Here is a 25,279-nt window from a genome sequence, read left to right as displayed (position 1 = left end):
AATACCGGGAACATACCTGCCCCCTCACCTGCCTCTTCTTGTCCCTAAGCCAAGGGCTGTCTTGTTGGTTACAGTTCTAGAAATGATGCGAACCGACTCCCGGCTTTTCCTTTCTTCCATCCTACTTTTGACTCCATGAGGAGAGATGAAATCCCATGGAGAGGTCATTTGTGTTTTAGATGAGAAACAGACCTGGGCCGTGTTGAGAATGACACATTGGTGGGGAAGTGGGGGAGCCCCTGGACCTGGTTTAGAAAAGAGGGCGGAGGACTGAGCTCGCTGCTCTCCATGGCCAATCTGCCCTCCCTTGGCCAGTGTTCTCAGCAGTGTCAGGTGAGCAGCAAAGAGCAGGGGAGAACTGGGTTGAGGGATGGTGCAGGCTCAGGTAGGAGTGGCTGGGGAGGAGGGCAGGCGGGGAGGGGAGGGAGGACTGTGGAGCACTTGGCTGCCCCTTGGTACAGGTGGCTGTTGACGCTTAAAGGACATGTTTTCTGCTAACAGTTTTCTGGTGTGTTCTTTGGGTCCCTCGAGTAACAGCTGTTCTCAGATATTTATAGTCTGACCTTCAGGTGTGAGGACCTCGATTCCTTGTGGTGAATACACCTTTTCCATTTGACCTCAGAAATGTGTCTGCTGCTTGCAGAGATGACAGTGCAGGGCGCTGCAGAGTCACAAGGCAGGCTGACACTGGACAGATGGTGGCACAGGGTGCTTAGACTGCCAGTAACTTGCATTGATGACGTCTTTTTTCCTGAAATCCATGAAGGATACAAATAGCAAATTACGCAGGTGTCAAGGTTGAATTTGTGTTTTGAAAATTGGGAGTTATAATTTTGTGATGTCCATTTTAGGAGCAATGTATTATAAATTGATTTTTTTTTCTTTGCATTACAAAGTGTAATATGACAGCAAGTAAGTTTTCTAATCGTGCAGAAGACAAGTATTGTTACAGATATCTGACCTATATAAGAAAGCGTTTAAGTGTTTTTAAGGAGTCCCTGTTGTGGCGCAGTGGAAATGAGTCTGACTAGTAACCATGAGGTTGTGGGTTCAATCCCTGGCCTCGCTCAGTGGGTTAAGGATCGGGCGTTGCTGTGAGCTGTGGTGTAGGTTGCAGACCTGGCTCGGATCCTGCGTTGCTGTGGCTGCAGCATAGACCAGCAGCTGTAGCTCCGATTCGACCCCTAGCCTGGGAACCTCCACATGCAGTAGGTGTGGCCCTAAAAAGCAAAAAAAAAAAAAAAGTATTTTTAATACTTTTCCAAACTTTAGGAGACTTCCTTCATGGGCTTTAGACACCCACATATGGGTTGTTGGTAATGTGTAGGCTGTGCGAATTTGAGGGCGGGGGGTGTATGGGAAATCTCTGTACCTTCCTCTCAGTGTTGCTGTGAACCTAAAACTACTCTAAAGAATAGTCTTAAAAGTTTGCATTTATATAAAAGGACAATTTATTGCACATTGTTTTTAGAGTCTGTTGAATAAAGTAGACCCTTAAAATGCTTGTAGAATGAATGAATCCACTTGCAACTGGGATGAGCTGATTAAAATTAGTCAGATTAAAGAAAAACACAAGCAGTTATCTTAGACTTCTAACAGCCCTTCAGGTTCTCTTTGTGGCCGGAAAGAATATGCATTCTGGTTTGGTTTCTTTTGTCTTTTAGTTAATAAGAAATAAAAGGGACATATTTTTAGCATTTCTCTCTTTATATTATCCTATAAAAAAATCTTACCAGAGTGGAAAATAGACATTTTCTCTTGTTTTTCAGGTCATGTACAACATCCTTAAGGCAAATCGATAAAATTATCGAACAACTTAGCCCTCAAGCTGCCACCAACAGAGACATCAACAGGAAACTTGATTCTGTAAAACGACAGAAATACAACAAGGTGACTCCAAATAACACATTAAGCCTTGCATTTTTTTTTTTGGTCTTTTTGCTTTTTCTTGGGCCGCTCCCGCGGCATATGGAGGTTCCCATGCTAGGGGTCGAATCGGAGCTGTAGCCACCGGCCTACGCCAGAGCCACAGCAATGTGGGATCCGAGCCACGGGATCCGAGCCGCGTCTGCAACCTACACCGCAGCTCATGGCAACGCTGGATCATTAACCCACTGAGCAAGGGCAGGGACTGAACCCACAACCTCATGGTTCCTAGTCGGATTCGTTAACCACTGCGCCACGACGGGAACTCCGAGCCTTGCATTTTTGAAAAAAATCATTTTTTAGGCCCATGTAATATTTAGGAACCAGGTATTCTGAAAAGTACTTGTAAGATGTAAAGCAAATTTACAATAGAAAAATTTGAATTCCTTTAGTGTATTTCTTGGCTGTCTCCATTTAACATCCTCTGTTTAAAGAGTGTTTTTAAAAACACATACACGCATGTACCTGTAGATACATAATTGAGAAAAGTTCTTTTTTCGCCTCTGCGTGCCTCCTCCTCGATGCTTTCATAGTCTCCCTTGCATCACCACTGCCTTCCCCCAGCCTAGGTTCCTATTTGGCATGCCAGCCTCTCATGCAATCTCCATATCTCGGGTGGACATGCTCTTTTTTCCTGCTTAGCGCCTGCTTGTGCAGACTGTCTACACTGTGTTTCCTATTGATCCAGCCTTTGCCCCTCACCCACTTGTTCTGAGGGGCTGGCCTTGGGTGTTACATCACCCACCCACCCACACTGAGTGGGTCTGTGCTTAGGGTTGTAGGACCTGAGGGCAGGGAATACTTGCTCTTAGGACATTGTTTTTATGAGGTTTGAAACATTTTTGTAATTTGTGTACACTTGGTGAAAATATATTGCAGTAGGTAGAAATGGCGAGTTTTGATCATTTTGTTGCTGCTCTCCAAAACGATTGACAGCCTTGTGCCTGCAGTAAGTACAGTCTTCACAAATCTTATTCAAGCTCTGCTTGTGGGGAAGTGTTTAGAATCAGTTCCTCTTTTTGCTTTCCACTCACTGGTTCATTATCTTCACCATACCGTCTTCTTTCACTTGACCCCACAGTACAGCCCAAAAATCAGAGCTCACGGTGGCTTGAGGCAGCCAGTCTCTCCAAAGCAGAGAGGGGACTGTTTGGCCTCTGATGGGAGCATGTGAATTAATGTGCACCTTCTGTGACTTTGGGCTCCTGGTGGCCTGGGATTTCAAGGAGTGGAGAGGACCAAACTTTAGGCCATTTTAGGTACTAGGCTAACTCAGTTATATATTTCTTTTTTTCTTTAGCAGCTCTTTGATGTTTTGAGATAGATTATTCCGAGAAAGAGGCGGTTTTCAATGAGAGTAGATTATTCCGAGAAAGAGACTGTTTTCAGTGAGAGTTTGCTAAGAGAAAACCTGCAAGAGACTGTGAATTATAGGTCTTACAGCATGATATTTATAATTGAGATGTCCCCTTGCCCCACATTCATGTCTAGTGTTTAAGTATTCTTGGCCTTGGGAAGAAGTACCAGCTACCATAGGCCTAGTTAACTGGGGAGGTCCTAAGGATGGCCCGGTATCTGGGCTCCGGTGATGTAGAGGGAGGCAAGACAAAGAGGGATCTGGGGTGGGCAGAGCGAAAGGGTGTATCAGAATAGATTTTCCTTTTAAAGCTTTGTGCTTGGGTAGGATACTATAGAGGACAGCCGTAAATATAGTAAGTTACCAAAGGGGACTGACATTTTCAACGGTTTGAACATTTATGTTTATGTTTCTTATCCCCACAGCCTATTGACCTCATAGCCCAAGCCTGCTGAGGTCAGAAGCAGACACATTTAGTGATTTGCTCAGTGTGTAATGGGGAAACCAAGTAGAGCAGTCTCACCTCCCAAGCCAGTGGAGCGTCAGTGCAGGTGGGCTTAAGTGCTCAGGCGTGTGGAGGGCTGTGCTGCCAGGTCAGGAGAGTGGCTGAGGACAGGGATGCTGCCTGAGGGAAAAGTGGCAGCTGCTCCGATAAGATTCTCTATAGTAATAGTAGCATATGGAAGTTTGGTTTTATTTTGATTTTATTTTGCTGTTGGTTAAAGTTTCAAAATTTTGTAATAGTTGTCTTTTGTATTTAGCATTTGGTCACCACATTGCTGTTTTCTGTATTCAATATTTATCCCTCAAGGAACAACAGCTGAAGAAGATCACAGCAAAACGGAAACGTCTCCAGGCCATCCTTGGAGGAGCAGAGGTACAAGTTGAAATAGATCATGCCAGTCTGGAGGAGGAGGAGGATGCAGGTGAGGATACTGGGAACAGCGTCTTTGTTCTAGAGTTGATGCCTGGTGCCGCTAGTCAGTGGAGGGTGTATCTCCAGTCTCAGCCTGAGTGTTGGGAAAAATACATTTGTTTACTTAGTGTCAAAACAGATATAGGAAAATTTTATTCTCTGTGCTGGTAGAACCAAATCTCTTTTAAGTCTTATGGGGTTTCAGAAAATGATAGTAAATTTTTAACTATCGGTCCGATACAGGCTCCTGGTGCACATTTAGCATATGTTTAATAAATTGGAAATTTTTTTGGGGGGTGTCTTTTTGCCATTTCTGGGGCCGCTCCTGCGGCATATGGAGGTTCCCAGGCTAGGGGTCTAATCGGAGCTGTAGCAGCCAGCCTATGCCAGAGCCACAGCAACATGGGATCCGAGCCGCGTCTGTGACCTACACCATAGCTCACAGCAACGCTGGATCCTTAACCCACTGAGCAAGGCCAGGGATCGAACCCACAACCTCATGGTTCCTAGTCTGATTCATTAACCACTGAGCCACGATGGGAACTCCAATAAATTGGAATTTTTAACATTCTTGTTTTGGAGCGGGCTAAGCCTGGGGCATGTAGAAGTTCCTGGGCCAGGGATCAAGCCTGCGCCTCAGTTGTGGCCTGCCTTCCCGCTGCAGCAATGCCAGATCCTTAACCCTCTGCAGCAGGAGGGAACTTCCGAAATCTTAACATTCTTGTATAATTAATTTCATAAAGCTGCCTAACATTTTGATTGAATTTCATTTTGTTGACCCAGTATCATCAATCAACATTCACAGATTGCTTTCGTATATGTTTTTTGGGGGACGTATTTGGCAGGCTTTCCAAGCATCAGCTCTGTTAAGAAAAGGCACCTTAATTCAGGTTATATACCATGGCCATAGTTTTGTTTGTATCACTGCTCTGGATGGACAGCTTCTGGAAAACCTTTTGGGAAGAGGCATAAGCTCTGAAACTAAGTATCTTTGTAATCCAAGTGTGTGTGTGTATTTAGAAGTTACTGGTAGCTGTTCAGTTATTTACTACCTGAAATACAGATTAAAATTTCTTAGCATTTAAGCCTTTCAAGCAAGTATTTTCTACTAGCCCCAGAAGTCTATTTAGTAAGATAAGAGAATTGTGAAGAATTAATTGAGGTGAAAAAATAAATATTGGAGAAATATGCCATTAAAGTTCAGTCTCAGAATCCACTGGGCCTATGACCAGTGCTTTCTGCTGCGGAAATGTCATATTTCTCATTGATAAAAAAACTTTCATTCCTCTCTGGCTGTCTAAAACTTGGTGCTATCTTTTACTTCCTACCATGTTCTTTGGTAAAATTTGGCCCAGGATTGTTACTTCCTCAAATCCAAAAGCACCACGAAGGGCCCATCTGGAGGTTCATAGTAATTCGTACTACTTGATCTGGATGCTGGTGTCTGGGTATATTTTTCCTGAAAATTCATTGTGCTGTACACTTAGGATTTTTGTACTTTCTGATGTGTATTTTTCTTCAGTGCACATTTAAGATAAGTTGTGCGCTATGGTATTACTGGCCTACAAGAAATGTAGGTTTTAGAAAATGGATTTCTTCCTGTTAAGCCTTATTTTTTTGGGATGTTGGTTAAGGATAAATTAATTTTGCCAGAGATTAATTTCAGCTATTGAAAGAGGAATGATTCTGGATAGTTTTCTTTTTTTTCTTTTTTTTTCAGGGCCGAACCCATGGCATGTGGAGGTTCCCAGGCTAGGGGTCCAATTGGAGCTACAGCTGCTGGCCTAAGCAGCATCAGATCTGAGCAACATCAGATCTGAGCTGCATCTGTGACCTACACCACAGCTCATGGCAACCCCGGATCCTTAACCTGCTGAGCAAGACCAGAGATTGAACCCAAACCTCATGGTTCCTAGTCGGACTCTTTTCTGCTGTGCTACTACAGAAACTCCCTGAGTAGTTTTCTATTATTATGGCATAACTTCCAATTTTAGCTCATCCTTTCAGTCAGTTACCTTCACACACTGGACACGATGCTGCCCGGTAGAACTTTTTTGCAATAATGGAAATACTGTCCGTGTTGTTCATTATGGTAGCCTTTACCCACATTTGGCTGTTGAGCACTTAAAATATGGCAAGTAGAACAGAAAATGAATTCTTAGCATTAATTTAAATAGCCACGTGGTGACTGCCCTATTGGACAGTGCAGAGTTAACATTTATGTTTTACCTGTGTAGGTGCATGCTGATTCTTCAGGTGTCTGTTTTCAGTTCTGCTGTCTTCTGAATTTAAGTCCCTCTGAATGCTGGTATTTGCAGTGACATGGAAACCTGAGATTGCTTCCTTAAGGGCTACCCTTTAATAAGGAAACATGGCAAAATTTCTCTCTACCTTACATACAAATAGGTTGGTTTTTGGATGCATAGATTTGCAGTTATTCTGAAGTTTTGATATGAGTCTATATGTATATGAGATTGTTTTAAGTTGTCATTCTCTTAATTGCAAGTGCATCTCCTGCATTTGTACCCACCTCTTCTCAGGATTTCTGATTTTGGTGGCATGATTGTGCATGGATGATTTTGTGTCTTTACTGTATATATACCGTTACTGGTGAGCCTTGTCATTTGTGGTATTTTTGTTTCCTGTTGCTGTCTTTTCTGTTCTGCCTAGAGAAGTTCCTTTAGTATTTGTTGTAAGGCTGGTTTCGTGGTGCTGAATTCTCTTAGCTTTTGTTTATCTGTGAAGGTTTTGATTTCTCCTCCAAGTCTGAATGAGAGCCTTGCTGGGTAGAGTCATCTTGGTTGGAGGTTTTCTCCTTTCATTGCGTTAAGTATATCATGCCACTCCCTTCTGGCCTGCAGAGTTTCTGCTGAAAAATCTGCCGATAACCTTATTGGGGTTCCCTTGTATGTTGTTTGTTTCTTTTCCCTAGCTGCTTTCAAGATTTTGTCTTTAATTTTGGTCAGTTTGATTAATATGTGTCTTGGTGTATTCCTCCCTGGGTTTATTTTATGTGGTACTCATTGTGCTTCCTGGATTTGCATGAGTGGTTCCTTTCCCATGTTAGGGAAGTTTTTGGCTATTATCTCTTGGAATATTTTTCCCTTTCCCTTCTCTCTCTCTTGTCCTTCTGGCACCCCTATAATACGGATGTTGATGCGTTTAACATTGTCCCAGAGTTCTCTGAGACTCTCCATTTGTTTTCAATCGTTTTTCTCTTTTCTATTCCACATTCGTAATTTCTACTAATCTGTCCTCCACCTCGCTTATTTGTTCTTCTGCCTCCTGTATTCTGCTGTTAGCTGCTTCTAGTGAATTTTTTATTTCAGTTATTGTATTTTGCATCTCTTCTTGTTTAAGTTTTATATCTTGTATCTCTTTGCTCAGTGTTTCCTGTAAGTTATCCATCTTTGCCTCCAGTTTCTTTCCAATGTCTTGCATCATCTTCAGCATCAACAGTCTAAAGTCTTTTTCCTGGAGGCTGAGAATCTTCTCATTGCTTAGCTGATTTTCGGGGGTTTTTCCTTTCTCCCTCATCTGAGTTATAGTTCTCTGTCTTTTCATTTTTATAGGTTTTTGGTGTGGTGACCTTTTTACAGATAATAGAGTTGTAGCCGCTCTGACTTTTGGTGTCTGCCCCCCTTGTGGCTGAAGTCGGTATGGGGGCTTGCTGTAGGCTTTCTGATGAGAGGGACTGATGCCTGCCCACTGGTAGGTGGAGCTGGTTCTAATCCTTCTGGTGGGTGGGGCTTTGTCTCTGGATGGGATTAGAGGCAGCTGTGTGCCTGGGGGTTCTTTAGGCAGCAGGTTTACTGAGGGGTGGGGCTGTGATCCCACCTGGATTGTTGTTTGCCCTGGGGCTTCTCAGCACTGATGGGTGGGGCCAGATTTTCACAAAATGGCCACCTCCAGAGAAAGGCATGCTGCTGAATATTCCCGAGAGCTTTGCTTTCAATGTTCTTCCCTCACAACAAGCTACATTCACTCCTGTTTTCCCAGGATGTCCTCCAAGAACTACAGTCTGGTTTGACCCAGATTCCCATGGAGACTTTGCTTTGCCCTGGGACCCAGTGCACGTGAAAGTCTGTGTGCACCTTTTAAGAATGGGGTCTCCGTTTCCCCCAGTCCCATGGAGCTCCTGTGCACAAGCCCCACTGGCCTTCAATGCCAGATGCTCCAGGGGCTTTTTCTCCCAGTGCCAGATCCCCACGCATGGGAGTTTGATGTGGAGCTCAGAACTCTCACTCATGTAGGTGAGTCTCCGTGAACCAGTTAGTTTCCAGTCTGTGGGGTTCCCACCCGGGAGGTATGGGGTTGTTTATATCACGTAATCTCCCCTCCTACCTCTTGATGTGGCCTCCTCTTTGTCTTCTGGAGTAGGATATCTTTTTTAAGGTTTCCGGTCCACTGGGTTGAAGATTGCTCAGCCTTTGGTTGTGAATTTTGTTGTTTTTAGGAGAGAAGTTGAGCTCCAGTCCTTCTATTCCGCCATCTTAATTCCATCTCCTGGATGCATGGAGAGTGTATTTATAATGCAGTATTTTGGGAAAAGTTAGTGAGATGTTATCTTTTTCAATAGGAGTATATTAAATGTGGCATGACTGCTATAGTAAATTTTATTCTTTTTTTTTTTTTTGTCTTTTCTGGGGCCGCACCTGTGGCATATGGAGGTTCCCAGGCTAGGGGTCTAATCGGAGCTGTAGCTGCCGGCCTTCGCCAGGGCCACAGCAACGTGGGATCCAAGCCATGTCTGTGACCTACACCACAGCTCATGGCAACGCCGGATCGTTAACCCACTGAGCAAGGCCAGGGATCGAACCCTCAACCTCATGGTTACTAGTCAGATTCGTTAACCACTGAGCCACGGTGGGAACTCCTCTATTCTTCATATATAATATACTTTAGTACATCAGTGATTTTAACAAAATATATTGAATAAATGCATATATCTATTGTTCTCCTGGAAAGTATGTGCTTCTGCCCAACATGTTGTCATCCTTCTTTCAGAAGCGGGGCCGTCCTGCCTCGGCAGCATGCTCATGCCTGTGCAGGAGGCCGCTTGGGAAGAGCTCGTCCGCACTGGCCAGATGACACCTTTTGGTACCCAGATCCCTCAGAAGCAGGAGAAAAAGCCCAGAAAACTGATGCTCAATGAAGCGTCAGGCTTTGAAAAGTATTTGGCAGATCAAGCAAAACTGTCTTTTGAAAGAAAGAAGCAAGCCTGTAATAAAAGAGCAGCTAGAAAAGCTCTGGCCTCAGTCACTTCTGAGCCCAGCTCAACACGCAGTGAAAACAAACCAGACAAGAAAGGCAGAGTTCTCTTGAAAAAAGATAAGCGCTTGGAGAAGCGCATAAGGAAACTCCAGAAGAAGGCCCTTCAGTTCCAGGGGCAAGTGGGACTGCCAAAGGGAAAGAGACACTTGGAGTATGACATGCGGCCCGAGGCAGAGGGAGCCTCTGAGGGTGAAGAGTCGGAGTACTTGCCCTCGGAGGAGGAGCCACAGGAGGCGGCGGGGGCCGACCTGTCCGAGGATGAATGGAGGCGGGTGCTCAGTCACCGGAAACGGCAGAAGAAAGTCACGGTGCAGGATATTGATGATGACTTTTTTCCAAGTTCTGGGGAAGAAGCTGAAGGCACAGGAGTGGGTGGAGGAGGTCGGAAAGTAGCAAGATGCCGAGACGATGGAGATGAAGATTATTATAAACAGCGGTTAAGGTCAGTCTGCGGGCATTGCACTGCTTGCTTTAGGCAGCACGTTCATTAATGAGTAAGCGTTCTAGTCCAGCTTAATATATTAGACCCCCAAAGCTGGACTTCCTACAGCTTTAGCCTGCTAGATCCATCAGGTGTTTCTTCTTCTAGGTTGTCATTCAGATTTGGGGGCAAGTCTAGGAAGAAGAGCTCAGACGTAGGACTGGGGCAGGAGGTATGCAAAGGACTAAAGCAGAAGCTGTGAGCCTTCAGCAGGAGAGGGAGTCCCTGCCATCACGTTCAGCAGAAGGAGGAGGTTGGCCTATGTCGTGTATGCTGGGTGAAAGTAATTTCAGAGGAGCCAAGATGTAGGCTGTAGTGTATGGAAGAATAAGCATGCTCTCCTAAATCCCTCCTCCTTGTCTTGAAAAGGTAGTTCTCTACAGAGGTTAAACCATATCGTGCCCAAAATGGGCTTCCTTCTCACTGCCCTTGTTTTTATGCCAGAGACTAGATTTGGCTTATTTCCGTGACTTTATCAGTATGTGATATAAGTAAGATAGAAGGAAAGTGAACATGTTTGTTCATGGAGTCAGCATTTCCTGTTGCTACATGTTTTCTGTGAGCCCGGAAAACCAGCTGTGTCTCCACCGTGTCTCGTACACCTGGGTGTGGCACTGTTCAGGTCTCAAACTTTGGCTTACTGAGAGCACCAAGAAACTCAGAGGAATGTGGGCATCTGCTTAACAGGTTACTTTTTTTTTTTTTTGGTCTTTTTGCCATTTCTTGGGCCGCTCCCATGGCATATGGAGGTTCCCAGGCTAGGGGTCTAATTGGAGTTACAGCTGCCAGCCTACACCACAGCCACAGCAACGCGGGATCCAAGCCACATCTGCGACCTACACCACAGCTCACGGCAACGCCGGATCGTTAATACACTGAGCAAGGACAGGGACCGAACCCTCAACCTCATGGCTCCTAGTCGGATTCGTTAACCACTGCGCCACGACAGGAACTCCCCTTAACAGGTTACTTTTTAAATACGTGCTCCCAGGATGGCTTTTTCCCCAGTCCTCAACAGTTTTTTCTTGTTCTCTAATGTTAGGAGACCTAGTCTATTGTAATTCTTGTAGCTTTCCACTGGCCTTCATGAAAGAAGATTGACCTGCTATCCTTTTCTTGTGTTATTTAGAACTGCTGACACCCTACATCCAGACTGCCATGTATGTTCCCTAACCTTTCAGAAGTAGATGCAGCATAGTTCTTTTCATAAATTATTTGAGAACCTGCAACCTAAATAGAGCTGTCACACTCTCACTGAAGTAGTAGCAAGACAGAGTTGAGGAGTGGCTTAATGTTTGTCATCTCTCATTGCAATTTAAAAGTTATTTTGCACATTTAATATCTGTAAGGTTGTCTGAGGGGTATTGCTCAATACTGTTGAACAGTGAGTGGCGTTAGTCTTTTTCTTAACCAGTGTAGAGAATTAATAAAGTGTTAATTTCAACATATTGATCATAAATGGAGTGAATATTCTTCCCATTAAATTGAGTCAATGTTAAATATATTTTAAGTATATCAGTACTTTGATCAAGAGCAATTTATTTTGATTGATTTTTAAATATGGGTTAAGTTTAAATTCATGGCAATAAGTTTTTCTTAATAATGTTAAGATTGTAAAACTGTTATTTCCAAAGCCATAATAGAAGCCAGTTTTTTTGTTTTTGTTTTTTTTTTGCTAAAGTTATAGTAAAATCTCAAATGAATTTTGGAAATATCAATAACTCTAATTACTACCAAAATACTAGCTCTTAAAATTTTATATCTACAGTTATTAGGGCAGTTGTTAACTGCAGATAGCCACATCAAAGTGTTTATACTACATCTCCTTCGGTACTCTTTGGGTTGGGGGATGTTAAAAGAAAATAAAATGATCAGGATTGAGAAGTATGTTAATATTTTAAAACTGCCAGTCACTGTATATTTTGTTATATCTTGTTTTTGATCTTGGTAGACAGATTGAAATTGCAGTGGTATTCTCTTCAGTGAGGAAAAAGGCTTAAGGATTTCTTATCTTCGCAGTGGTTTGATGATGGATGATCAGAATAAAGCCCCATATGCATATATATTACAACATAGAAAATGAGTTTTTCCTAATGGTTAAAATTTAGGAATGTATACAGGTTAGGTACCTTTTGAACTTAAATATGTGTTGGTTATAACCCTTTTAATTATAACGCTGTTTTGAACTCTTAGAAATAAAAGTGGGTGACTCCTAGACATCTCATCCTCTTTAGTCTCTCAACTAGGGAGTCTTAGGTTTTATTATCTCTAGATTAGTTCTAACTAGGTATCTTTGGTTTTAGCTCCGTGGGAATTTCTTGTCAAGCCTTTTCTACAGCCTAATGTTTTTTGGATCTGGGTAATAGCATCTGTGGTCCTGTTTTCTTTGACTTAGCTCAAGGCTTCAGATCAGTCTTGGAAATTTTAACCATCTTTTAAACTGCCTGTGTATTTTGCCTTTCCCACATTTTTATCCTGCTTTCTTCTCCATCCAATTACATTTGGAGGCTGTCTCCTTAGTGGTGTTCCCTGATTTTCATACCTCTGATAATGTACCATGATGGATGAGCCACTTCTTAGAAGCAAATATTCTGTCGGTTCTTATTCATGTCAGTGCTAACAGATCTTACAAAGCATCCATTGTTTTTTATCTTAGTTTTGTGGTGCTTAAATTTCCACTAGAGTATGGCTCTCAGTTGCAAGGTCTTCCTTAAAATCCATTGCTGATTTAGAAAGTGAGGGTCTGGGAGCTCCAGGAGCCAAACACTTAATAGAAATAACACAGTGTTGAGTGACATGTGTCCCTGGTGAGTACATACATATCACTTAGCTCATCCAGTCCAGACAGCCCGGGCAGCCCAGAGTGGCCTAGAAGACCAAATGTCTCATTTGTGCACCTTTCCCTGCCAGGTCATCAGAGGTAGACAGTCCTGGTTCCCTCAGTGTCATTGATTCATTTCCCAGTTCAGATATGAGGTCAACCTCATTGCTTGTCTCTGCTCTCACTGCATGAATGTGCATCTCCATTCTAGGACTGGCCTCTAGGGCTTCCTGCAAGGAATTGGCTCTCTTTTAGGGGATGTGGGCATAAATAGGACCTAACCAGTGTGAAGGGAAGAATGAAATTGGACTGAAGTATATGGGGAAGATTTTGTGGAGGAGGTTCATCCCAGCACAGGGTCTGGTATGTAGTTCAGATATGTTGAGGTGGACTTAGGATGCAGGTTAAAAACTCCCAAACTTCAAGTGCGTCATTGAACAGGGAAATACCTACTTTGGAGGCACTTTGTTTCCTCAGGGGTCTCATTTGGATTCCCTTGGCTATTGGTGTGGTGGCTGTGGTCTGCAGAGAGGTCTGGTTTCTGAGCTGTCCACTTTAGGACAGGGAGGGCACGAGCCCTCACCTTGCCAGCCACCTCCCACCTTGGGCAGTGGTAATCTCTTCAGGGGATACTGCGGCCTTTGCCTGCCCTGGGAAGGAGTGCCAGTTCCTTGGTGATGTCTACCATGGCACGGGGTCAGCAGGGGGAAGCGGCAGCATTCATGCCAGCTGTTTGCCGACCTTAAGATACAACACAAAAAAATGTCACCAACTCTTGCCTATTTCCCAGCAGCGGTGAGCACTGCTTGGGTCAGACTTGGAGGGTAGGTCAGTGACACCCTAAGTGAGAGGATGCAATCCAAATAAGTGCTGTCTCCTGCTGGTATGACCAGGGTGAGTGTTTATAATTTGACCTAAACCCATACCCTGAAGCTCTTCCTTCTATTTCCATTTGCCAGCCATTGGTGTTTAAGTGCTAACCTAACAGCTGTATTTCCTTGGCAATGAGCATAGACTTTTATAAAGCAAAGACCCCCCAGGCCATAGGCTCATTCTGCCGAATCACTGGGAGTCCCACCATGGGGGTACTGCTACAAGAAGTGTACGTGGGGCTGCCAGGCGGTAATTTAAAAAGGCTTTCCCAGATGATTCTGATGTACTGTCAAGTTTGGGAACTACTTGTATAGAAGTTGATTTTTATATACCCTTTTCCTTTATGAGGCTATAGCTTTTAGCAGATTCAGTTTGTATATGATTTTCCCTAAAATCCTCTTTTATGTACCCTGCACAAGTGTGTTTACATAAGAGAGGGCCTGAGAAGGAACTTTGGGATCAGTTTATTCAGCTCAGTGCTGTATGTAATACACCATCTGGTTCTTATGAGAGTGTGTGCTTCAGAATCACCTGGGGGGCATCTCTGAGGCTCTGCCTGGAAGGGGAGGCACCACACTTGTGCTTTGACTGAGCTCCCACTAATTCTGAGATGAGGTTGGTGGCATTCTTCATCATCCTAGGAAACCTTGTTCCCATTTAGGAAACGTTGGAGGAGGTTAGAATTGTTGGTAGGTGTGTTCAGGTTTGAGAATGTAAGCTCAGCTGTAGCCCAAAGTTAGCTTGGTATTGCTGCTGGAATAAATCAGTGCCGCCCCACTCCAGTCCTCAGTCAGTGAAACACAGAAGACTTCAGAAACAGGCTCTTCAGTAGGTGGTGCCTCAGATTATCTGGCACTTCGGGCCAAGCCCCTGAGATCACAGCCTGACATTGACTTGAGTTGGTACTTCCGAATAGTTTGAAGGCATTCCACACTGTAACCCCCACCTTTCATTTCTGAGAATTCCTTGGGTTAAAATAGCGAAACTATGATAATATTAAGATCATATTAAGATTAAACAATTACTCACACCTCTGGGGTTATTTTTTGGGTTATTTTTCTACATTTCATTCCAGTCTTTGATCCCCTGTGTATGTATCTTTCCATTGTTATAATTATAGTAGGCTGTACAGACGGTTTATCTTGGTCCTTTCCAGTTGATCAGCTTGCCCATCATCTCCCTGTGTAAGAGCTGGGATTTGAAGTCAGGACAGAGTTGTGTAAATGTCAGTTTCCTGTCATTTATAGAATTGGGTAGAATGGGCAATATGTAGATATGGCCACAAGGTGGTGCCAAAAATCAGGACATAGCTGCCGCTACCTCCCTGGACTGGAAAACTAAATCCCAACTGAAGCCAACTGGATAATTTAGAGAGATTGGGGGTGAGTCTGGAAAACCTGACAAGTCTGGTGTGGATGGGAATAGAATTTGCCTCATGGTGTGGTGTAACTTGAATCTTAGTCATGAAGCCTGTTGATGCAACTAGTTTTTAGCACATTTTTGACCTTAGAAGCTTTTCTGTCTCATATTTTACTTTATTTAATGTGAATAACTCCGAGTTAAAAAGATTGGATGGGTCCATGTATTGTGTAAATCGTACAGAATATCTTTTAAGCCTCTGCAAGGCTTGATCATCTGGGAAAACAGTATTTTCCTTGCCCTCTCCCTTGAGCATTGAGGCTTCTGTGGCCAGGGGAGAGTTGGATCCTAATTTGGAGGGTCTGGCTGTATATATGCATCTTCAGTATTTTCATATGCTGAGAGGGGTCAAGCCAAGGGGGGTAAACATTGAAAAAAGTCTCTTGGATTTGGAAATTTGGTCCCAACCAGGGGTGGCATCCATGGGGGATGGGAGGAGGTTGTATGAGAACAAAGAGAGCTGACACCGAGTGCTCACCACCTGGCAGTGCTTCACTTTGTGTGGGTCATTGGTTCAGGCTTCACACACCATAGGAGATAGGAACTAAAGCGAGAAAGCTGAAGTCAGCTGCCCAGGATAGCAGTAAGTGGAGAGGCCTGAGGAAGGGCAAGAGGTCTGCTGATGGTTTGAGTCAAGACGGGGTGGTCTGTCAGCATGGACAGATGCAGTGGACTCAGAAGACCATGGCCTCAGTGACTGATTCCTCCTGTCTCTTGATGGGCACCAGTGCTACTTTGCTGTGGTCCCATGCCTTGCTTGAAATGCTGCTACAGCCCCTGTGTCCTCGAACCACACACCAGATGCTCTGTCTCCATTCTGTTGTTCTCATGGAGCCTCTTTTCATCCTTTGCCTAGAGCCCTTCCCTTTGCACTGCTCTTGTCCCATGTTTATCCTGCAGTTGGATCTTTGCATGGATTGAGGTCACACTTAGGCAAAGGCCAAATTACTCTGTAGACCTTGATTTGTTTATACATTTTTTTTAAAAGACCCAGGTATCTCTAAAAAAATCTGAATTTAATTAAAGTTTAGTCTAGATTTGATCCAGAAACCTAAATTATTTAAAGATTGTTCTTGTTATCAGTTTCTGGGAGTTAATTTCTCAAAAAATAAACCTGTGTTCTTTTTTTTTTTTTTTTCTCTTCTAGGAATCTGTATTGTAAAGAAAGAAGAAAAAGTTAACTCCCTTAAGGAGTTTTCTTAGAGAGCATCTTGGCTTCTTTTAAATGATGAAGCTGAGACACAAATGGAGACTAATTCTGCTTCATGCTCTGCACACACCTCTCATCCTCAGCTCCAGTGCATAATTGTCTGCATCAGTCTTAATTTACTCAGTGAGATCTGGACTCCTAACTGAGGGTATTTCATCTGCTCAGATGTGCCAATTAAGTCTGCCCAGATAGACCATAAAAAGGCAGATAAGAAAAGTAAAACACCGAGTATCTCAATTTAGCAAATTAGACTAATCTGTAAGGGATTCTTGGCTGTCTGAAATAGAAAACCTATTGCACTACAGAAATGCAAACTATATTAAATACCCAGCTTGGTGCCTTGAATGTATTTTTAAAAATCAGATTGTACTCACTGTGCTTCTGTTGTAGAATTTCTTTCATGGATATTGCAGTAAGTGGAGCATGATCCCAAGATTTGAATTTCACCCTGTATTAAGAATGATTTAACTGTATGATATGTGACTTTTCCCCTCATAGTCGCTATAGACCTCGGTGGCCCTTGTGATGTAAAAATGAAAACAGAGCAGTAAGGTCAGTTGTGAATTTCAAGCAGCAAAATATGTGACTTCCTTGAAATTTTCAGGAGGGTGTGTTCATTTTATCAATACATGATCTCAGGCTACTAAGATCCTATTGCAATTCCTATTAATAGGTATTCTTTGCCTTTTGTGTGGATTGGTGTAGGCATTTGAGTATAGGCACACCTCCTTTTATCGTTTTGTTTAATCACATTTCACAGATACTGTGATTTTTAAAAATTGAAGCTTTCTGGCAACACTGCCTCAAGCAAGTCTGTCTTTGCCATTTTTCCCATAGCAGATGCTCACTTTGTATCTCGATCATATTTGTAATTCTCACAATATTTCAAACATTTTTGTTATTACTATAATTGTTGTGGTGATCTGTGATTGGTGATCTTTGATGTTACTCTTGCAGAAAGATTATGACTCTCCGAAGCCTTAGGTAATGGTTAGCATTTTTTTAGCCATAAAGTATTTTTTAATTAAGGTATGTACATTGCTTTTTAAAGACATAACATTGCACACATAATAGATTACAGTACTGTGTAAACATAACTTTTACATGCACTGGGAAACCACAAACTTCACGTGACTAGTTCTCTTGCAATATTCACTTTGTGGCAGTGGTCTGGAACGGAACCTGCAGTAGCTCTGAGGTCTGCCTGTATATTGGTTTGTCTGGTATTAAGTGTATCTTATGTTTTTGTGCAGCCCAGATTATGTGTAGTCACAAGAACTGCCATGCTGAGCTTACTGTTAACTTGGAAAAGTCGGCAGGTGTCTGGCGGCAAGTGAGTTTTGACTCGCCATGCCCGGAATCAGGGTGGGGAAGAACCATGCTCTTGTACAGACATGGAGGCCATCTCCCCCCTCCTCAGGCCTTAGCACTGATATTTTCTGAGACAAATTTGAATTGACACTTTAGCATTTGATTTGCTCTGTTACAGTTGTTTTCATTGTATAGCATTTAAAGAGGTGATTATTGACCTTTTGGCTGGTACTATGAGGATGGGGGTGGTTTTAGGAAGTTTGAAAATGCTTTTTGAGAGGCAAGATTATGCAACAGTGAGGAGCACAGACCCTGGGTTTGAAGCCTCACATTGGTGATCTCTGGTAGGCTACTCCGCCTCTCCCTGCCTGCCTTTCTTTAACTGGGACTAGGAATAGTATGTGTCTCAGGGTTGTAAGGATGAAATTATTCAACTCATATAAATACTTAAAACAGTGCCCAGCACACAGGGCTCATCAATGACTATTCCTTGTTATTACTTCAACTCTAAATTAAAAAAAAACCACATACATAATACATATGTATAAATAATTTCAAAACACAGCATGTCCAGAGCTAGCCAGTGATACCTAAGGAGACATAGGGGTTAGAAGTCACAGGCCAGGGAATCAGGATGCCCAAGTCCCACCTAGTAGCTATGAGATCTTGTCTATCTTTGCACCTGTAAAACGGGGATCTTACCATTACCTTCTTCAAGGGGGAAAGGTAAACACCTAAGATATTGGGCAAACATCAGACATTCAATACATATTCACTGGTCTTACTATTTAAATGCCCACTAGGTAAAACATTTACTATAAAGATTCCATCAAGCCAGTAAGAGGGTCTCTGAGAACCATGAAGAAGAGCCTGTATAAATATTGATAAATATGAAGAGGTGACCTCTTTTCCAAGGTAAAAAGCACTTTGACAATTGGTGTTAATATCCACCTCCAACTCATTAGCTCTTATAAACTTAGTTTGGTTGATGCTAGCTTTTTCTTAACCTTTCGTACTTTTTAAAAAATATGATTAAGGTCCACTTACTGATTAAATTTCTATATGACTCTAAGTACATTATCACTAATTGGGGAGAAATAAAAAATTATTTCTCCTTCGAATGCACTAGGGGGCACTAGACATCTACCCAGGGGGGCATTCTTCCAGCCTCACAGTCTGCTCATTGGCTCTGAGTGTGGGTAGGTCAAGAACTTTGCCTTCTTACAGTTCTTTCTGTTCTGAGGTCAGTGCTGTGGATCCTTCTCTTGTGCCTTATAAGGCTTGATTTCCACACTCCTTCCTGCACTGTTTGTGGGACGTGTTGCTCAGAGCAACTGTGATAACCTCGATCTTGGCTAATAGTACAGGCCTGGCAGCCTTCTAGACTTGGGGCTGCACTTAACCTTCTGCCTACCCAAGATTATAATAGGTGTTTTGACATTTGTTACTTTTCATTTGTATTTAACCTACAGTTAACTAAAATTTCTCAACTTTACTTTTTGGTATAATCTCCTGCCAATAATTACAAGGTGGTAACTGACATGTGTAGTATTAAAAAGTTTCCAAAGGGTATATAGTACATATGTTGTCTCCTTTAATCCTATAAGAACCTATTATTTGGCTCATTTTGTGGTCGCAGAGACAAATGCAGTGGCGTCACCTGCTGTTTCTGAAGTTTGGACCTCCTCTTATTTGTTATAGACCTGTCATGTAGCTCTCTGCCTGCATCCAGTTTCCTTTCTCAGCGGGTATCTTACATGTGCGCCTTTTTTCCCCTGAGTTCTCCTCTAACGGCTGCCACTGGAGTCTGAGGGACTGTAGGAGATAGAAAACCTCCCAGCAAATAACAGGCACTTCATTTTATTTGGTTGCAGCTGTGACTATTACATGTATGGATTAAAGAAAAAGATGAAAGTGGGAACACTAGAAACATTTCCTTTCTAGTAATGTGAATCTAGTTTAGGGCTAGTAAAACTTCTTTTTTTTCCTCTGCTAGAAGATGAATTCTTTCATAAAAAGTTGAATCTTTTGCCCAGCTTTTCCCACCTGGTCCTAGGGAGGCTTGGACCCAAACTCAGGATTCCTGATTTCTTCCCCTCAGCTGGTGTGCAAAACCCAGTCTTGTTGCAAAGCGAATCTGCTGAGAAACCCAAAAAACAGAAGTCAGGACTTGGAAGTAACTTGCAAAATTTTGTCACTCTCTGTAATGAGCTTACCGTCCTTTCCTTCCCCCCGCCTTTATAAAATTCTAAATTAAAAATCTCTGAGTTTGCAGTCCCCCTTTGCCATGCCTCATTCTTGGTAGAGGCCCCTAGCTATGTTTATGCAGTGACTATAGCTTGGAGTGGTACGTTAAAGTCAGGCGTGCAGAAGGGGTAGGAAAGGCAGCAGGAGGTCGGCTGTGGAGAATATAGACTAGAACATTTCCTGGACCCATTTCTGAGGAACCATTTTTAGGCAGTGCTTCTCTATCCCTGGTGTCATCCTTATCCCTAAATTCTGAACCTCATTCATTCATTCCATCAGCATTTATCAAGCCTCTAGGAAGGCAGGCATTATACTAGTCTCCAGAGATATGAAAATGACCGAGACAGTCTCTGACCTCAAATGGCCCCCAGTCTAAAAGGGAGACAGATGTGGATTTCAGATGATGCTCACACTCGAGTAGATGCTAACATTCTTGTGGAGACACCACATGTGCCCAAGGTGCTGTGGATTGGGCAGGCACCTGGAGGACTGGATGGAGGTCAGGGAAGGCTTCTTCTTCCACAGGTGCTACTTGGGCGGAGGTCTGAAGGGTCCACAGGTATGTGGGGGGTGTTAGGTGGGTGGTGGGGGAGGTTCGGGCCACTATAGGGCTTGCAGACGCACATAGATGAGGAGGCTGTGAGGTATGGCATCATGGCAGCTAGCTGGGCTTTCCTGCTTAGGCTTTTGAACATCTTTGGAATGCTGGAAATTCCCCTTTGACAATAAACTAACTTCTGAGGTGTATTCTCAGGGTTCCATGGACAGGGCATGCCGGTAGGTTACAACAGAAGGAAATACTGTTACACCTGAAGGAAGTATTGTGCCTGGTGCCGTTCAGCTGCATGTGCTGTACCGTGTTGCTTGCAGTCTGGCCCTGGGTCCGAGTACTCCTGATAGATCATCATTGCAATATCAGCCCCAGGCCCCACAGCCTGGGCCAGGTCCTCATTCCTGAGTGAATGTGGCAAAGCCAAGGAGCATTTTCCCTGCCTGCATCTGATTGGAATTGTAAGTTTATGTTATTGCTGGGTTCTCCTCTGACTCACTGCCAGCAGAGTCAGCAGCGGGCTGAGTGTGGCAGTCGTGTGGGGAGTTGGCAGCCCTGCCAGTGCACACCAGGCCTGCTTGGTTTTATGTGGCTGCAGCTGTGACTCTTAACGTGTGTGGCTCTTTTAAAATGAGAGGATAGAAAACATGAAGTTATTTCTTTTCCAAAAAATGTAAATATTGGATTTCTTACTGCCCTCTCCCACCTTTAAGGTCAGTTATCTAGCTTGCTTGCTTGCTTGCTTGCTTTCGCTTTTTAGGGCTGCACCCGAGGCATATGGAAGTTCCCAGGTTAGGGGCTGAATTGTAGCTACAGCTGCCAGCCTACGCCACAGCCACAGCAACACAGGACCCAAGCCGCGTATGCAACCTATACCACAGCTCACAGCAACGCCACATCCTTAACACACTGAGCGAGGCCGGGAATCGAACCTGCAACCTCATGGATCCTAGTTGGGTTCATTAACTGCTGAGCCATGAAGGGAACTCCAAGCTTCTTTATTGAAATAACAGAATTTAGACATCTTGAAGTCATTGCTAGTTTTTAAGATTTCAGATCCCTTGGGCCCAAATCTTAATTTTGGCCCACCCCCCCAACTAATTTTATGTCATTCTGTAGCTATCTTTTTGTTACTATTGTATGAAGGTTGGCCATACTTCATGACAATTTACTGTTTACAAATATGTTATAGAACTTTCGAATGGAGCTCTTCCAGCAGATACCATCTAATGCCTAGGTGTCTTTACTTATGATATTGAGTGATGATATTACTCATTATAATTTACTGAGCATCCATTTGACAGATTGTCACAGTTTGTTCAAATGTACATGTTCAGAAATTCTGTCAAACACTTGTGGTGAGTTGCGTTATCACAGGCAGCTTGTATGGGACTATATAATGCCTCTTTCTTTCTAAGTGAACATAGTAATAGTTCACTCAGGGTTATGTGAGGTTTTCAGTCAGTAAGTACCATAGTATATAACAGAATATTAATTCATTGAACACTTTTATGTTCTTGGTTAAGTGCTTTACATGTGGCATCTGTTTAATCCTCCCCCAAATCCAACGAAGTAGATGCTCTTTGTCTTCCCATCTCCTTCTTCATCCTTCTTCTTCCTTCCAGAGTTGAGGAAACTTAGAGGCCAAAGAGGTTAAGTTACTCGCTGAGGGCTAAAATGCTAATACATGACAGGTGGGATTTGATTCCAGAGCTGTCTGTGTCTGTGAGTTTGGGCCTGTGCTCATTGCATGTGTCAGACCCACTTTATTCATAGCACAGAGTCCCCTTTTACACCTGCTGGCTGGACATATCACTCAGCCCGCCAGGCTATAGGACCAGCAAGTAAGCACAGTAAAGAAAGCAACTTGAAGACCCTGGTGGCATCTGGGATGGGATAGAATTACTGCTGTATATAACAGAAGGATCTCTCAGCCTGTACTACACATGCTGTGGTTTTCTAACCCTGGTATTCTCTGTCTTTAATATGCGTATACGATTCTACTGGGGCGATTTGTCTTCACAGTGATACAAATACTTGTAGGCAATAATGATTTTTCCCCACCACCTTCAGTCATCTTTTAGCCAAGTGAAATAAACATTCGTCTCTTTTCATCTTTCTTTATGAATCGGAAGGCACTGGAATGCAATCATTTCTGTAGTGGCTTCTGTGGTTTCCTAGGTGCTGTGTGTTCTGTGGTGACATGGTGCCTGTATATTTTAGGAGGGAGGGAGGGAGATGGGGGAAGGTGAAACCCTGATGAAGCAGAGTGATGTGGTGGTAGATTTAATAGCCATAAAGACTAACTGGCTAAGTCTAAGGAAATAGCTGTCATTTATCAATGAATTTTAATGTATGATACTGTTTAGGTAAACTATTTGACTTTGTTGTGCCACACTTAATGAAGTCAGCATCTTCTGGTGTTTTTCTTTTTCTTCCTGCCAAAATATTGAAGTATTTTTAAGTGGCTGGGGTAGTTTTTGTGATTTTTCCACAAGGAGAGAAAGCTTTGGCATTATTGGCATTTGAGACCATGTAACATTTTGTTGTGGAGGACTGTCTTGGACATTGTATGATGTTTAGCAGCATCCTGGCCTCCACCTGCTAAGTAGTAGTAGTGTGTCCCCCCACCCTCTCAGCAGTTGTAATAACCAGATACATCTCCGGACATTGTCACATTACCCTGGGGTAGGTGTGGGGGGGTGGGCAGGGGTTGCCCAAGGAGGATGGCCAGATTGCCCTTGGTCGAGAACCACTACTGTATACTATTATATTAAATTTGTAGGCAATGAGAAACTTAGAAGAGTAGCAAAGACTGTTACAGCCACTTGGAGGTACTTCATTTCATTAACTTCATGGTGATGATTTTTAAGAAAGAAAAATACAAATAGGAGTTCCTGTCGTGGCTCAGTGGTTAACAAATCCGACTAAGAACCACGAAGTTGTGGGTTTGATCCCTGGCCTTGCTCAGTGGGTTAAGAACCTGACGTTGCCGTGAGCTGTGGTATAGGTCACAGATGCGGCTCGGATCCTGCGTTGCTGTGGCTCTGGCGTAGGCCGGTGGCTATAGCTCTGATTAGGCCCCTAGCCTGGGAACTTCCATGTGCTGCGGGAGCAGCCCAAGAAATGGCAAAAAGACCAAAAAAAAAAAAAAAAAAAGGAGGAAGAGATTGCCTTCAGAGGTTAAGCACAAAAAGGTCATTAATTTTTTTACATAAAAAGATTGTCGCATATTAAACCTATGGGTATATATGACAGCTGTTTCCTTAGACCTGGCCGTATCGTACCTCTTCTCTTGGATGTTTTTTGGAAATCACCAACATTGCTTATTTATAGGTTCTCTTAATTCCCCAAAGCAGTTTCAGATCACCAACTAGTTCTTTCTTACTGATCACAATTAAACCTCAACTAGCTTTTTCTTTTGTTATGTTGAAGGGTTGAAGTTTTCAACAAGGCAAGAATTTATCAGAGGATGTGCTTTAAGGTCCTCTAGTAGCTCCTGCACGGGGTCGCCTGTCGCCCTGGTGTTTGGCCTCTGTGCTGGTTTGGTAATTGGTGCTAGAAAACATACCATTCCTACAACCAGGCAGCCTGTGCAGTGTTATGCTTCCATTTTCTCCTCGATCTTCCCTCACACTTTCCCTATTATTCCTGCATAGTCAGTGGAAGATAAATACCTTCTTATTTGTGTTGCTGTTCTCCTTCCCTTCCTGTGAGTTTTTTACTTTGAAAGCATTTATCAGCGTTATTTCATTTCCACCATTTTGTGAAATTCAGTGTCAGTTGCATCATGTATACTAAAAAAGCCATCCTTTTAGTTTGGAAGTGACTAGAAATGTGAAGCTATTGACACCCCCCCCACCACCACTCTTGACGTGAATGTTCCTTACAGTTATGTGGGTGCAAAATTAATCTAGTTAGATGGCTGCACCTTTCCAACAATCTTGGCGTGTTGCTAAGACTTTCACATCTTTAGACATTTCTTCTGTTATACATATATGGCGTCAGTTTTCTGAAATATAAATGTTCATCTTATTTCGTGTTTGAAAAGCATCATATGAAATTTGTAACTTGGATTTTATTTAGTGAACGCATTTTTTTTCTCAGTGGTATAACTATCAGTACTTTTATATTGCGGATGCCTCCCTCCAATTAAGTAATCAATATATGAATCTAACATATAGTAATTTTGATGAAAAATTGGCTTTATGTTTAAGATATTGTGCTGTTTTATTCCACGACCATCCTATCTTTAGCACAGAAATAGTAATTATAAATAAAATCGATTTTTTCTTACATTGTCATTTTGGAGGTAGTATCTGTAGATCAGTTAGTATCTATAAATTTAGTTATATTGAAATTTTCACTGAATCTTTTCTAGAATTAAGTTCATATATCTTAGGAACTAGCAGAGAAATTTTCCCTTAGGGTATGCCAGGAGAGGAGCGAGTAGTTTTGATAATGAAATGAGACCTTACAGAAATATTTCTAGAGCAGCTATAATAATTCAAATAAGAATTGAATTTGAGGAGGAAGGAAAAGAGAATCAATTGTCTTTTTTTTTTTTTTTAAATATCAGTATTTTGGGTAATGATGTCAGTAGAAAGCTTGAAAGGCCATCCTACTTTGTTTTTTCCTATGCATTACTTAGAATTATCTATTTTAATCTGGTTGGGAACTAAAATAATGAAAATATGATTTTTGTTTTCATGGTAGGAGATGGAATAAACTGAGGCTGCAGGACAAAGAGAAGTGTTTGAAGCTTGAAGACGATTCTGAGGAAAGCGATGCTGAATTTGATGAAGGTTTTAAAATGCCGGGTTTTCTGTTCAAAAAGCTTTTTAAGTATGTGCCATGTGTTCTTTCCTTTATATTGTTGTCAAGCCATTGTGTA

General features: G+C 42.7%; 1 protein-coding gene across 1 annotated transcript in view; it reads left to right on the top strand.

Moving 5' to 3' along the window:
* ERCC6 (ERCC excision repair 6, chromatin remodeling factor) overlaps nucleotides 1–25,279 on the top strand; it is a 76,712-nt gene that overhangs the window by 6,923 nt on the left and 44,510 nt on the right. Inside the window, exons 3-6 of the mRNA XM_047760512.1 lie at nucleotides 1,770–1,890; nucleotides 4,095–4,209; nucleotides 9,207–9,915; nucleotides 25,102–25,230. Of these exons, the coding sequence (XP_047616468.1) occupies nucleotides 1,770–1,890; nucleotides 4,095–4,209; nucleotides 9,207–9,915; nucleotides 25,102–25,230 (1,074 nt within the window). The remainder of the gene's footprint in view (nucleotides 1–1,769; nucleotides 1,891–4,094; nucleotides 4,210–9,206; nucleotides 9,916–25,101; nucleotides 25,231–25,279) is intronic.

The sequence above is a fragment of the Phacochoerus africanus genome, chromosome 15, assembly GCF_016906955.1.
Source record: "Phacochoerus africanus isolate WHEZ1 chromosome 15, ROS_Pafr_v1, whole genome shotgun sequence".
Classification (NCBI taxonomy): Eukaryota; Metazoa; Chordata; class Mammalia; order Artiodactyla; family Suidae; genus Phacochoerus; species Phacochoerus africanus.
This window is presented reverse-complemented; position numbering and strand designations above follow the sequence as displayed.